We start from the raw sequence: 15509 nt of genomic DNA on the forward strand, positions 1-15509 counted from the left end.
TCTTATTTCTCCTCTGATGGGGACTATGTACTATATTCTGGAGTTATTGGGGAATCTAGCCACTAAAAATTAAGGAAATCATGTTTGCAACAGTACCTAGAAAGAAATTGCTTCACATCATTTGCTCAAATTAATTATTTTATCTTATTTATTTATGGTTTTTAGGGAAAGGATGGTTTCATCTCAGAGTGAGAATGAAAATACAGGGAATGACTTTAGCAAAAAACAATGACTCCCAAACATACATCACCAACCTATTTCTCTTGTTTTCTTTAGTCCTACCTCTTTAATTGCTTATAGTATATTTCTGGCTGAACTTTATTACCCTACCTTTAAGCAAACGGGGAGCACACATGTTACTTTTGTTTGTCCTCCTCCCACCCCCACTAGGTGTACCTCATAAGCTAAACTATGATTATAGCGCTTAAAATACCTCCTGGGTAGAGGGTGTGGTTGGCAAAAAAAAATGTTTAACGGCATGTGCTATTTATGTAAAAATGTGGTATATGTTACAAGAAAAATTAACATACTTCCTATATCTCTAAATTCAAGGCATCTCAATATCCCAGCTTCCTTATATTTCCATTGCATAGCCGCCATCCTAATGGAGATCCTTAAGCCTGCATACCTAAATCATGGCCATAGGCATTACTGATACTAATCTCTACCTTTTATGTCTGTTTGTCATGACATAGTGGAAATTCCAGATCTGTGGCTTGCTAGCCATGTGACTTTGGGCAAATTAACCTTTTAGAACTTGAGTTTCTGCAAAATGGGGATAGCTGTAAGAAGTAGAGAGGGTCCCTAGGTGGTAGAAATGATTAAGGCACTTCACAGCTAACTGAAAGGTAGGAGGTTCAAGTCCTCAGAGGTGCCCAGGAAGCAAGGGCTGGTGAGCTACTTACAGAAAATCAGCCATTGAATACCGTATTGAGCACAGTACTACTCTGATACACATGAAGTTGCCCTTGAGTCAGAATTGACTCAATGGCAACTTTTTTTCTTTTTGGTAGTAAGAATTAGAATATACAAAAATATATATTATACATTGTATATGTAATTCATGTATATATACTCATAATGACTCATAACGACCCTATAGGACAGAGTAGAACTGCCCCCATAGGGTTTCCAAGGAGCAGCTAGTGGATTTGAACTGCCGCCGACCTTTTGGCTGGCAGCTGAATCACTATGCCACCAGGGCTCCCTAGCATATAATAGGTATTCAATAAATGACAGTTACTGTTACCCTTAAATCAAGTGTTTAATCTTGCTTGAGGTATCGCATGCTTAATTAGGACTCATTTGTAGGAAATATTTCTTAAACATTCTGTTCCTTATCAATTCTCTAGCACCTTCTCCTTGCTCTCACCTTTTACATAATCATTCTTTGGAACAGGTCTCTAACCCTCAACCTTTCTTTTCCTATAGCTTCGGGCTCTGTTCTGAGCCAGCTGCTGAAGCCAACACCCACAGGGTTAAACCTAGTTGCTGAAGCCACCTCCCCCTCCTGCTGCCAGTTCCCCTTCTTACAGAAGGCTGGGAGCTGACCCAACTGCCTCCCTGAGCCAAATGGCTCAGGAGAGAGAGAGTAAAGAGACAGCCATGAATCCCTTCCAGATAAATGTGTCCAAGGAAACTCTTTTTTCACCTGTGTCCGCTGAAGAGGTATCACCTGGACCTCCAGACCCTCCAGAGAAGTCACCTCCGGTGAGTCCCCAGATTCAGTTCTCACTCTAACAGGATTAGCCTTGTTCTTTGAGCTTTCCTGATTGGCCTCTAGAGCCCCAACCTAAGCTGAATTAGGATATAGAAATGATTCTTGCCTAGGGTTAGAATTAGGAACCTGGTGGTGCTCTGGTTAAGCCATTGACTGGTAATCGGATTTGAACCCACAGTTCCGCGGGAGAAAGAGGTGGCAATCTGCTTCGTTAAAGATTTACAGCCTTGGAAACTCTATAGGGCCGTTCTGCTCTGTCCTACAGGGTTGCTATGAGTCAGAATCCACACAAGGGCAACATCTTTTTTTTTTTTTTTTTTTTTAAGAGTTAGAATTAATGTAAAAAACCAAGTCTGAACTGAAGCTACCTTTACTTAGGAGAGGGAGGAAGCAGCAGGAAGAGGTAGTCAGAGTTCTTCAGCTGGGACCCAGGGTTTTGCTGTAGTTCATTGTATATTCTGAGTTTTGTTTCCCTGAGGGGAAAAAACACAGCCATTTGAATGTCCAGGGAAACTTGGCAGGCATGCCTGTCTGGAGAACTGTGTGTGATTGTTCTTGTTTTACCAAATAAAAAAACTTAGCCTGTAGTTCTCCCTGTGTGCGGGGCTTATGTAGAGCACCCAGAGAAGTTTTAGAATAGACTCAGTCTCTCCTACAATGCCTTCCTAGTTGACAGTGGGAGGTAAGGCAAAGAAACAAAGAAATAATCATAAAGTTTTGCATCATATACTTGTTAAAACACTTCCAAATTTGTTATCTCATTCAGTCCTCCTATCAAAATCCTGTGAGCGGAGAGGATGTAATAATAATAGCCAAGATTTATTGAGTTCTTACTATGGGCCAAGAAGTGGTGTAATTCACATTTCTTTGGAATAACAGAACTGAGACATCAAGGCACTTGCAGTGTACCGACCCATATTAGTATGTTAACATAGCTAGTGCCAGTGTTAGCTGGCTAGTGACAGTGTGTTAACTGAACTGCAGGTAACATAACTCTCAAGCTGTGAGCTGGGAAGTTGAAAATCCTAGTTCATCGTGTCTTTCATGCAAAATATTATCATGCATTAACGTATATTAATACTTAAGGGCATTATTTGTATGTATATATATGAGCAAATGAATAAATGTATTAATTTGTTTTGTCTAGTTTTATCTTTTATGGCCCCGAAGGATTTTAGGCTGCTTACAAAGATGTACACATTTATGATGCACTAAGAAAAGAACCAGAGACAGTGTAAATGTCATGATAAGATTTAACTGTCCCAAGGGCAGACCTCCCCACCACCCGCCCCCCTCAGGTTAGTCGGGCTATCGTAGTGGATAGAGGGACTCGTAATAAAACATGGCATTCCTTATATTCTGGCTTGTATACTACATGAAATAGACTAGTCCTTTTAATGTCCAGTAGGATTATCCTGAAAATGTTATAATATCACTTTGGCAGGAAGAGTGGACATTTAATTTTATAGGATTTAAGGCTTGACACAACAGCTTTTTTTTTTTTTTTTAAAGAATCCTCTGCCCAAAGTCAACACGATCTATCAGCTTCCCTTTAGGATTTTTGCCTTCCGTGTTGGGCTCTGTGCCTGGCTCCAACAGCCCCTGCATTGGAAATCATTATATTGCCAGGACTTCTCCCATCATGGTAAAGAAGGCACTCTATATGTGTCAAGTGAGGAATAGAGGGGCCAGTCTCCACAGAGAAACTAGGCAGAATACTGATATCTGAATCTAACTGCGTGGACATCAGGCATTCCACAGACCACCTCTTCATCCTGTTCATTGAAATACGGCTGATTATTCTTCTGCCCAGAGCTCCCAACTTTTCATTTACTAGCTATGGGAAAGTAAGCAGGTCCTGTATCTAGGGCCAAGGAATGTCTGAGCAGTTCTATTTTAAATGAATGAGGAACAAAGTAATATTCAGACTTGCTTCTTTTACTCCTAAATCAGCAATTCAAACACTTGTTAGTGTGATAAAAACCGTTTCATAAAGAATTCCCACAATACCTATCAATGAGATAGAAAAAAATGAATTTTGCTATTGAGGAACAATCTAGTGGCTAAAGTAGGGAAAACGACGCATGCCTGAATCATTGCCTTTTTGTTTCATAGAAATTCTGTGGCACCAACTATCCACTGAGCATTGCCTTCATTGTGGTGAATGAATTCTGCGAACGCTTTTCCTATTATGGCATGAAAGGTATCTTGGTGTCCCAGTGTCCTGCGTTTCTCCACTCACCCCCTCTTACAACAGTCCAGCCTCCTTGAAGGGGCTTATTTCTCTCACCAACTCTTCCCACCTTAGTCCACGCTGGTCCCTTTGGCCAAGATTTCCAGTACATGCCTCATGGAATTCACCTAGTAACTCCTACAGGCCAAGAACAGAAGGGTCTGATAGAAACCAGAACATGGTCTGTGAGGATGTAAGTGGGAAAGCTCTTGTCATCCGAGTCCCATTCTTCATACATCTTCCTCAGGCTTTTGAACCATATTGCTGTTGAGAAAGAAAAGAAACGGGTGTTGGAAACACCATGTTATCTTCAAGGTTGGTCTAGATGCTGCTATGAGTGTACATAGACTTGAGGAAGAAGTATTGAATTTGTACACTCAGCATAGCTCCATTCAATGCCATGGCTCCATAGACCCTGCTGCTATTTTCCGCCCCACTCATATCACTGATAGGAGGGCTGAAGGCCAAGATTACCTTCAAAGACCAGAGATCAAATACATTCCTCCTTCAAAAATCGCTTTAATGCATCTACCTTGTTTGTCTCCCTTTTTTCCATCTCAGCTGTGCTGACCCTGTATTTCTTGTATTTCCTCCACTGGGATGAAGATACCTCCACATCTGTCTACCATGCCTTCAGCAGCCTCTGTTATTTCACTCCCATCCTGGGAGCAGCCATTGCGGATTCATGGTTGGGAAAATTCAAGTAAGGAAGATGGGTGGTCACTTCCCCCCGGGAGTTTTACAGATTGTTATTGTTTCTTGCCTCTTGCCTCCAGGTGAGAACATATCTCATCCACAATAAATAACACACTTTGAGAATGACCACACAGAAAAGCTATTTCCTATTGTTACCATTATTTCTAATATTTTCATTCAGTCAGGAGGGTTTTTTTTTTTCTCCATATGTAATTTTAATTTTCCATGCTGTAGTTTAAGACCAATTCTTATTCCAATTTCAGAGGGGATATAGACTGTTTGGAGCCCTGGTGGCACAGTGGTTAAGAGCTCTGCTGCTAACCAAAAGATTGGCAGTTTGAATCCACCAGCCACTCCTTGGAAACCCTACGGGGCAGTTGTACTCTGTCCTATATGATGACTATGAGTTGAAATCCACTCAAATGGCAATGGGTTTGTTCATTTGTTTAAACAGATTGCTTAAGGAGCCCTGGTGGTAGTAGTGATATTTTGGATACCAAGATTTCAAGAAGAAGTGAATGGTCCACAGTGACAAATGTTTTTGAGTGGGCGGTTGAGATTAGGATGAAAAGTGTCCATTAAATAGGGAAGTCATTGATATGATGCTATCAGTTCTGGTAGACTGGTGAAGACTGAAGCCTGATTGGAGCAGGTTGAGAAGTGAATAAGAGGTAAGAAAGTGAGAACATTAAGTCAAGAGAGGATATTGAGCGTGTTTGAATATTATTAGGAAGAATACAGGAGAAAAAGAGTTTGAAGATACAAGATAAAGACATTATGCCAAAAAACAAAAAAAAAAGAAACCAAGCCCATTGCTCTCAAGTCTATTCCGACCCATAGCGACCCTATAGAACAGAGTAGAACTACCCCTATGGTTTCCAAAGAGTGGCTGGTGGATTCGAACTGCTGTCCTTTTGGTTAGCAGCCATATTACTTAACCAATGTGCCACCAGGGCACCAAAGTCAGTATAATCAGTCTGAAAGCATACACGGAAGAACAATCTCTGGACAGCATGAGAAAGTTCATCTTTAATGGAAGAGAGGAGAGGATGGGTGTGTATAGAGGAATTTGTAGATTTGGTGGCAGGAAGTTGAGGGAGTTTCCATGTGAAGGCTTCTATTTTCTTTGAAGTGGAAGATATCATCTACTAGAGGGAAGAGATAATACAGAAACTCAAAGTCTCTGCTCACCTTCCTTAGTTATGTGGCTTTAAAATTGAAGTGTGACTTTGTAGAGTTGATTACAGAGCCTTCCTTTTATCATTCCTGTCTGATTATTAGGAGCTCTGGTGGTGCAGTGGTTAAGTGCTCAGCTGCTAACTGCTTGCAGGTTCAAACCCATCAGCCTGTCTGTGGGAGAAAGATGTAGCAATGTGCTTCTGTAAAGATTTACAGCCTTGGAAACCCTATGGAGCAGTTCTTTGTCTTCTAGGATCGTTATGAGTTGGAATTGATTTGATGGCAGTTTTTTTTTTTTTTAAATAGATTGCTTATTGTTGTTGTTAGGTGCTATCGAGTCAACTCTCAAGCCATAGCCATCCAGTGTGACAGAGGAGAACTGCCCATAGGGTTTTCTAGGCTGTACTTTTTATGGGCTGGAGCTCTAGTGGTGGAACGGTGAAACAATTGGCTGCTAACTTAAAGGTTGGTGGTTCAAACCTACCAGCTGCTCCATGGGAGTAAGATGTGGCAGTCTGCTTCCGTGAAGATTTACAGCCTTGATAACCCTATAGGGAAGTTCTGCTCTATCCAATAGGGCCACTGTGAGTCGAAATTGACTAGATGGCAGCAGGTAACCTTTTATGCCAGGCCCCCTCTTCCCCCCACCTAGCCACTGGGTGGGGACTTAAAAGATACAGAAGTGAAGAGAAATATTATGGTATAATATTGTACTTATCACTTATAACAGTATCTTCATAGGCTAGAGATGGATCTTGAATACCTTCCACCCCTGAAGTCTTCTTAACACCAAACAATAGTTTAGCTTAACTAGTAAAAAAGGTCTGCCTCGAGCAGTATGCTCTTTTAAGAACTGTCTATTTGGGATCAAATTGACAACAGCAACTCAAAAGATTAGACAGGAGTCTTAAGGGGCAGTGAGTTTATGTTAGTGAGGGAGGAACAACTCAGAAAAGAAGGGTGAGAATGGTTGTACAACTCGAAGACATGTATTCAATGTCACTAAATTGTACATGTAGAAACTGTCGAATTGGTGTATGCTTTGCTGTGTATATTCTCAACAACAACAAAATAAATAAAATTTAGGAAAAAAAAAAATCCTTCTTCTGTTTACTGTTCCAGAATCAGAATTTCGTTAAGAGAATATGGGCACTCAGGACCCCTAACTCTTGTACAAGGAATTCTCTATGCCAGGGGATAGTGAGGCTTACTTCAGGGATACACATGGAAGAGTGTAGCCAGTAGGTACACAGTAGAAAACTAAAATTATTAAGCAAGGGTATTGATTTCTCAGGACTTGCATAGACTTTTATTGAAGGGTTAACTACACGGTAGGATGCCATTCTTGGTGTCAAGTTGCTTTTAAGAGAGAGAAAAATATTCTTAATCGTAGCTACTAGTGTTGGTTCTTATATTATGTATTTAGGCACACAAATATTAACTATCGCATAAACTCAAACTGTTCTATAGTGTCTTCAACTTATTATTCTTTCTTCTCATTATGTGTTTATTTCTTTCCTTATTATGAGTCTTGAGTGTCTCACCAAGTTAGAGGGCAATAGAGGAAGAAAAGTTAATTTTATTAGAACCCATAGTGTCTACATTTCTGAGAGCTTAAATTCTCTTCTTCCTTACCCCTGCATCTTCACCCCATTGCAGCATCTTTGGAATCATATTTCTGTAGAGTTGATTTTATGTGATACAAGATACTCAGTTTGCTCTACAGTGCAGTCTTGATATGGTGGACCTAATTTTTTTGTTTTCTTAGAGAAAGGTATGTACCCTCAACTACCAATTGGCCAAAAATATATTTTTTTACCATCCAGTATTGTCTCACTGGAAGCCCTCGTGGCACAGTGGTTAAGAGCTTGGCTGGTAACTGAAAGTTTGGCAGTTTGAACCCACCAGCCGCTCTGTGGGAGAAAGATATGTCTGTCTGCTTCCATAGAGATCACAGCTTTGGAAACCCTGTGGGGCAGTTCTACTCTGTCCTACAGGGTTGCCAAGAGTTGGAATCAACCCAAAGGCAACCTTTTTTTTTTTATTGTCACAACCCCAACATTAGCCTCTTGTACCTTCTAAAGTGTCCTTCTCACCTCTCCACTTCAGGTTATAAGTTAACTACCCCCATGACTATTTGAATTTTTTCTGACACACACCTATCGGTCTTATCTCTTGACCTTGCCAATCATTTCAAACCACTCTCTTAAACAGGTTTACTGCCAATATGCTTTTGGGTGTCCTCTCCAATCTTCTCCTTTTGGGGGTGGGTCTGTAACATGTTCTTTCCTCCACTGGTCCTTTTTTGTCTAGTCAGAGCCAGCCTTCTTTTATTTAAGCTAGATCTCTTCCTCTGCCATCGCTGTACGTGCTTCTTCCCAGTCACTTGCTACACTCTCAGTTCCTAAGCTCTTTTTGAAAATGGCTCTGGCTTTTGATATTCTTATGGTGAAACACAGTTTATTTTATTTCCACATGTTGTTGTCCACATTAACTTGTCCATGATAAAACTGAAGGAATGCTGGCCCATGAGTTAGAACATTCTAGATGGAACTCTAGTATTAATTAGAATGTGAATTTAGGATTCAATTTCCTCATTTGTAAAATGCGGGACTGGTCACTTTCTGCTAAAACAGTTCCGTGTCCTGTAGTTGGGATTACAGTGATCCCCAATGATCTCATTCCAAATGCAGAATTTCTAAATCTCCCTTGACTTTTTTCTCCTTCTGCTAAAGTTTCCTATTGTCTTCCTCTCTTCTATCCTTCATCTCTGTCTTGGTTATCAAGTGCTACTATAACAGAAATACCACAAATAGGTGGCTTTAACAAACAGGAATTTATTTTCTCACAGCTTAGGCAGCTAGGAGTCCAAATTCAGGGTGCTGGCTCTCAGGGATAGCTTTTTCAGCTCTGGAGGAAGGGCCTTGTCTCTTCAGCTTCTACTCCTGGGCCATCTTCCTGTGGCTTGGAATCTCTCTTCCCCATCTCTGCTTGCTTACTTGCTTGTTTAATCTCTTTTTTATCTCAAAAAAGATTGATTCAAGACACACTCCACACTAATACGGAAACCCTGGTGGCGTAGTGGTTAAGAGGTATGGCTGCTGACCAAAAGACTGGCAGTTTGAATCCACCAGGTGCTCCTTGGAAACCGTGTGGGGCAGTTCTACTCTGTTCTATAGGTCTGTAGGGTCACTATGATCGGAATTGACTCGACAGCAATTTTTTTTTTTTTGACTGTACTAATACTGTCTCATTAACATAACAAAGAAAACCCATTCCCAAATGGGATTATAACCACAGCTATAGAGTTTGTTTTTTTTTTTTAATAGGGGTTAGGATTTACAGCACATATTTTGGGGGGACTCAATTCCTAGACTAATTCCTTTAAGTCTTTTAATCTAGAAGCTTATCTGTTTTCCTCCCGAACCACCCTCTCTTATATTTCTCTCATTCATTTGGTCCAACAACCTGATATTCTGATTTTCCTACCCAGACTCTACCTTAGCTAGCTTTCCAGCTCAGACACCTTATGCAGAGTTCTTATCCTAAATCCAAGGATAGATCACCTCCTTTGGGTTTATGATATCTAGCCCTTTTTCAGTCCCTCTTTCTTCCTGTTCATTTTTTTATCCCAGCAAAGAGAAGCTTTCTCTAGAAGACCCTACAAAGCCTCTTGGGAAAGCCTACCCCCTCCACCGATGTTAATTAGCCCTGGACTAGTGGCCCAACTTCTTATCTCCTACCTGCCATTATATACCCTCTACAGCCCCCTCCCTAGAGAACCAACCTAAGATTAGGCATTCAGAATTAGAAATTCACATCTTCAGATTCTGGCATCTCTAGCCTCTCCCTGCTGCCTTCATTTCATTCTTTACGTTATGCATTCACATATAGCAATTTAAAATCACAGATGTAAACTATACAATTTCCAAGGTTCCTTCTAGGGCTAACATTTTACTTAAATATAAAGATAACATTGTAGTAGTGTGCCATGTTGCAATGCGTAGATCTCTGTATATGTTCTTACTGAAATTCCTCACTCTTTATTTCCTATTTGCTGTTCAGGATCCTTGGAGAAACAACACAACAGAACCTCTTTGCCAACTTCATGATCTTTATCACTGGACAATATATCCTAAGTTCCTTTTTTATCTTGGTAACTTGTCCATGAAGAAACTAGTGGGGATTACAATTAACTCACATGTCGAAATGACCCAGGCTGAACCTGAAAGCCCTTTACAAGTGCCAGTAACTGTTGCTGCTGAGTTGATTTTGGATCACAGTAAACCCATGTATGGACGCCATAGGGTTTTCAGTGGCTGAAATTTTGGAAATAGGTCACCGGCCTTTCTTTTGGGGTGCCTCTGAGTAGACTTGAACCTCCAACCTTTTGGTTAGTGACCAAGCGCATTGACAATTTGTACCACCCAGGTACTCTGGACCCCCTTTGCCTCTCTATGTATGGTGGTGTCTGGGTTTAGAGAAAGTCTTGTGTGTTAGCCATTCCTGTTTCCTCTTTACTTGGAGTTTCTTCCTGACCCCTTTCTTTTTCTAGAGTCAAAGACATTCCTTGAGAAAAACACCTCAGCCCAAAGTAGTCTGTTCTGGTTTTTCTAATTTAAAGCACCGTCAGTCCTTGTACAGATCCATCCTGGTGTTGTCATATCTGTATAAGAGTAAGGGTGCTCTGTGTATGTGTGAGTGGGTGGGTGGGGAGGAGAGGAGGGCAGGTATGAGATGAGAGCTTGAAGAGATTGCCCGTTACCTTTAACAAACACTCCAGGATGCAGAGTTGCTCTCCGTTTTCTAGACTGTTTACTTCACTCGCCCTTATTATTTCTATTTGCATTTCCCAGGTAATCTTTCCTCCTCCACCGTTTCCTCCTCCACCCCATTTAGCCTGATACTGAGAAAAGAATTAACTCTGTGTTACTCAGTATGAGTTCGTATCACTCAACCCTCCAAATTCTGTCTATAAGCTAACTGATTTAGCTTTCTTAACAGGACAATCATCTATCTTTCCTTGGTGTATGTGCTTGGCCATGTGATCAAGTCCTTGGGTGCCATACCAATACTGGGGGGACAAATGCTACACAGGTGAGTAAGCTCATGGAATCAGCTGAGCCACTTTTCTCCCATTACACAGGTAAATGTATCAGGCACTCACCACAGATGATTTTCTATTTTCTTGCTAAACATGTTCCTTTATTCTTTCCATGTACTGTTCTATTGCCAAATTGCTCAAACAACAACAGAAAATTTATGACCAGTTGAAATCTTTCTGACTTTATCTGAGCTCATTTGTTTTTATTAAACATTTGGGAACTTGTAGCATGTCTGGCTAGTATGCTCTTAATAAAAACTCTTAATGTGCTTGAAGACAATAGTTAAGACCTTCTTACCTTCTGTGGAAACCCTGATGGCACAGTGATTAAGAGTTTGGCTGTTAACCAAAAGGTCAGCAGGTCAAATTCACCAGGCTTTCCTTGGAAACCCTATGGGACCGTTCTACTCTGTCCTATAGGGTCACTGTGAGTCAAAATTGTTTTGTTTTGTTTTGTTTTTACCCTCCATATTCCATCACCCGTTCACTCTGTATTTCACTTGGGTTTTAAAAAACAAAAGTCAGTAATATTTGTCTTCAATATATTGTAGAAATCATATTTAAATTTTGGAATATTTCCATTTATGTGTAGTTCTGTTTACTGCACTTGCTTTGTCCCTCTTAAGCTGTTCATGTCTATGGGCCCAGGGGCATTTAATAGATTCTGATATCTGCTGGTTCAGTCTGTAGAGAAGATTACGTTGTTCAGGAAGCAGATCAAATGTATATTCGTGTTTATAATGTACCTATACATACTCCCAGGGTCCTGGTGATGCAGTGGTTAAGCATTTGGCTGCTAATCAAGAGGTTGGCAGTTCAAATCTATTAGCTGCTCTTTGGAAACCCTATGGGGCAGTTCTACTTCATCCTATAGGGTCTCTATGAGTTGGAATGAACTTGACAGCAATGGGACAGGAATCCTTAAAGCTAAGTGTTATAAAGTTATTTGATTACTCTGTCCTATAGGGTTGCTGTGAGTCAGAATTGACTCGATGGCAATGGGATACATACGCTCTGGTGGTGCAGTGATAAAGTGCTTGGCCACTAACCGAAAGATCAGCAGTTCGAAACCACTAGCTGCTCTGAGGGAGAAAGATGTGGCAGTCTACTTCTGTACGGATTACACCCCTGGAAACCCCATGGGGCAGTTCTACTGTGTCTATAGGGTCACTATGAGTCAGAATTGGCTTGATGGCAGTGGGTTTTATACATGGGTTTATCCTGTGAGTTAATAATTGTGTTTGAAATTTAATAAAACCTTATTGGTGTCCCATCAAAAATTAGTGACACTTTTCTATTAATTATGATGAATTTTAACATTTCATTTTGTGCTTAGTAAGGGAATGTGGGATAGAATCCATGAGATCTTTCTATTGCAGTGTACGTTAGATTTAAACAAGATTGAGAACGAGTGCTTTAGTTTAGGAGTCCCTTCAGTATCTGCTTCCATTTCCCACAAAGGGTAAATGGAACTACCAGGGACCAAATCTTCCAACGCAAAGCATATTTTCTAACAGAAGCTCTTGATCATAAAGATTTTAAGTGCTCCTGAGTGCCTTCTGGGAGTGAAGGCAAATGGAAAGTACCCACAGGGTAGGGATGTGAAGGGGATCTTTGCTCTTGTATACATTGCTTTCCTCTGCAGTTCTGTATTCCATCTCTCCAGCTGTGTTTATTCCCACGTGTTGAGCATCTTCACCTTTCCATTTCAGAGTCCTAGCAGTGATCGGTCTGAGTCTAATAGCTTTGGGGACTGGAGGTATCAAACCCTGTGTGGCAGCTTTTGGTGGAGACCAATTTGAAGAAAAACATGTAAGAGTCCTGTGATTTCTGTATTTTCAAGGATGTATAGCAGGCCTTAAAGGAGCAGGTAGCCATTTGTTGAGATTGAAGTAATCCACTGGTCAGATCAGGTCTGAGGAGTTGTGTTTATGCTGGGCACTGGTAATTAATAAAGAGAAAAACTGAAAGACATTCAAAGGAGAGTGACCAGGATGTCTTATGAGGAAAGGCTGAAGGGATATTTAGGCTGGATAAGATGAGAATCAAGAAGGATATTATAACTGCCTATAAATATTGGAAGGATGTCAATGATCAAACCTGAGACCAGCAAGTGTAAGCTACAAGAAATCAGCTATTTGCTTGATGGAACAAAAACTTTCAAATGGCCAGAGTTGGAAGTAGTGAGTTTACTCTCACATGAGATATTCAAGAAGAAAGGTGGTAAGCACTTTGGGAATGGGAGGTGGTGGGTAGTGTACAGGTGATTTAAATGTTCTAGCTTTGATCTATGGAAGGGGAAAATGATCAATCGAAATGAAACAGAATGGGATTCTATAGATGAGCATATCTGGCTGATCATTCCACTTTTTCCTACATATTTTCCACTGTTAACAGAAAAAAAAATAAAAACAAAAAACAGTATGAATAAGGTGAAGATGGGCCAGTATGAGGAAACAAGGACAGATGACAAGGAGAATAGTCTATCCTAGGCAAGCCCAAATTTCTGGCTTCTTCTCTTTTACTCCCATTTTCTTTCCTTGTCTTTGTTTATCTGTTCCCTCTGTATAGCTATTTATCATGTTTCTGACTCTCTCTATATAGATAGACACAGAGAAAGAGATAATCTCTATTCTCTCTGTCTTTCTCTCTGAATGTCTCTCTGTCTGTCTCTGTCTCTCTCTCTGACACAGTGCCTGCTCTCTCTCTAGCTGTGTTCTCTCTCCCTGTCCTGTCTTTCTGTGCTTCTCTTGCTCTTCAGACCATTTGAGTTATCACTTTATACTATTCATCTGTCCAAGGGCCCATTGATCATGATTGCTTGCTGTCTTTGGAGAGATAACTAACCTTTGTCAAATAAAATTCTTTGCATAATGAGCTATACAAATCACATGAGTGGAATAAGGTTTAAATGGGGACCAGAAGATGAAGGAAAACACACTTGAAAATGGGGAAGGGCTGATTGTGCTAATGTACCAGAATAGACTACAGCAGGACATAGTGAATGAAATGTCAGCAACTTTATCTCAAAGTCGCTTCATTTGGTAACTACTCTTTTGTCTACAAAGATATTTCCAATAAATAGGAACAAACTCCACCTCCATGTCCTCCTCAGCCACTTCTAAACCCATTGATTTTCTTTTATACTCTCTGACAGACCTCCCTTAAGCACTGGGTGAATGCTTCTGCTCCATCAACAATTTCCCCCACTGTCCTAAGTTCTGGTCTTATACCTAGTACACACTGTACAAAATCTATTGTTTAACTCAGCCAATCATTCATCTAATAAGTTAAGTCAATGAACATATGTAGATTTTGTAATATATGTCAGGTACTCACATCCCACTGAAAGAAACAGACATTTAATGCAAAGAAAATAATATAGTAAATATACACAGGACATAGTAACGACATACAGGACAGAATGATCAATTTTGCCCAGGTAAAAATATATATATATATAAAAGGCTAAAGATGCTTCTACTGGGATTTGAAGGATGAATACAAGTTTATCTGGAGTCAGCCAGCCATGCTTTTAAATGTTTGATATGAAGTTCAGATATGATGGAAACGATATCTGAGTATGTGTCTGTATGTACTTCAGCTGAGTCTGATCATGGGATGGAAGTGGAGATAGGAGACACATTACACTGATTATTTGTCTTTTTTTTCTCCCCCCAGGCAGAGGAGCGGACTAGATACTTCTCAGTCTTCTACCTCTCCATCAACGCAGGGAGCTTGATTTCTACATTTATCACACCCATGCTGAGAGGTTAGGACCGTTTCTGAGGAATCTGGTGTAAGGCTTTACAGTGGCCAGCCAAAAAGCTGTGCAAGAGTTCCTTTGGATTTTCTTCCAGTCTTGATTTGTCTGGTCCTAAAGAATTAGGTGGGATTAGGTGATGGGAGGGCACCAAAGACTCAAGATTCAGGATTTATCTTTCTTTTTTCATTTTCTTTTAGGAGATATCCAATGTTTTGGGGAGGGCTGCTACGCATTGGCATTTGGGATCCCAGGATTGCTTATGGTGATAGCTCTTGGTAAGTGTAATGGGGAAAAGGAAACTAATAATCCACTCACACCTGCCATGTGGAAAACGTTGTGTAGGCACGTCACACAAACTATTGAGTTCAGTTCTCACAACAACCCTATTAGGTAAGTGTTATCATAGAAGTTTTCCCTATCCTTTAGAGATAAGGAAATTGAGTGAAGCTAACTTTTTTTAACCCCTTAGCTCACAGCTGTCAAGTCGATTCCAACTCATAGCAACGCTGTAGGACAGAGTAGAACTGCACCACAGGGTTTCCAAAGCTGTCTAAAGCTTTACGGAAGCAGACTGCCTCATCTTTGTCCTGCTGAGCTAGAAACTCTAAAATTTTAAAAAGTGAGCAAGGTTACATAACTAATAAGAAATTTCCTAAAACCAAACCAAACCTGTTGCTGCCAAGTTGATTCCAACTCACAGCGACTCTATGGGACAGAGTAGAACAGCCCCATAGGGTTTCCAAGGAGTGGCTGGTGGATTTAACCTGCTGGGCTTTTGGTTAGCAGCCGAGCTCTTAACCACTGTGCCACC

The 15509-nt window shown here is 40.6% G+C and overlaps 1 protein-coding gene across 1 annotated transcript in view; it reads left to right on the forward strand.

Annotated features, from left to right (window-relative positions):
- Positions 1 to 1455: 1455 nt before the first annotated feature.
- The window catches only part of SLC15A2 (solute carrier family 15 member 2), a 46591-nt gene continuing 32537 nt past the window's right edge, over positions 1456 to 15509 (forward strand). The window contains exons 1-7 of the mRNA XM_003412967.4: positions 1456 to 1710; positions 3836 to 3923; positions 4515 to 4656; positions 10833 to 10925; positions 12645 to 12744; positions 14614 to 14704; positions 14896 to 14973. Coding sequence (XP_003413015.2) covers positions 1573 to 1710; positions 3836 to 3923; positions 4515 to 4656; positions 10833 to 10925; positions 12645 to 12744; positions 14614 to 14704; positions 14896 to 14973 — 730 coding nt within the window. The 5' untranslated portion in view covers positions 1456 to 1572. The remainder of the gene's footprint in view (positions 1711 to 3835; positions 3924 to 4514; positions 4657 to 10832; positions 10926 to 12644; positions 12745 to 14613; positions 14705 to 14895; positions 14974 to 15509) is intronic.

The sequence above is a fragment of the Loxodonta africana genome, chromosome 1 (assembly GCF_030014295.1).
Source record: "Loxodonta africana isolate mLoxAfr1 chromosome 1, mLoxAfr1.hap2, whole genome shotgun sequence".
Classification (NCBI taxonomy): domain Eukaryota; kingdom Metazoa; phylum Chordata; class Mammalia; order Proboscidea; family Elephantidae; genus Loxodonta; species Loxodonta africana.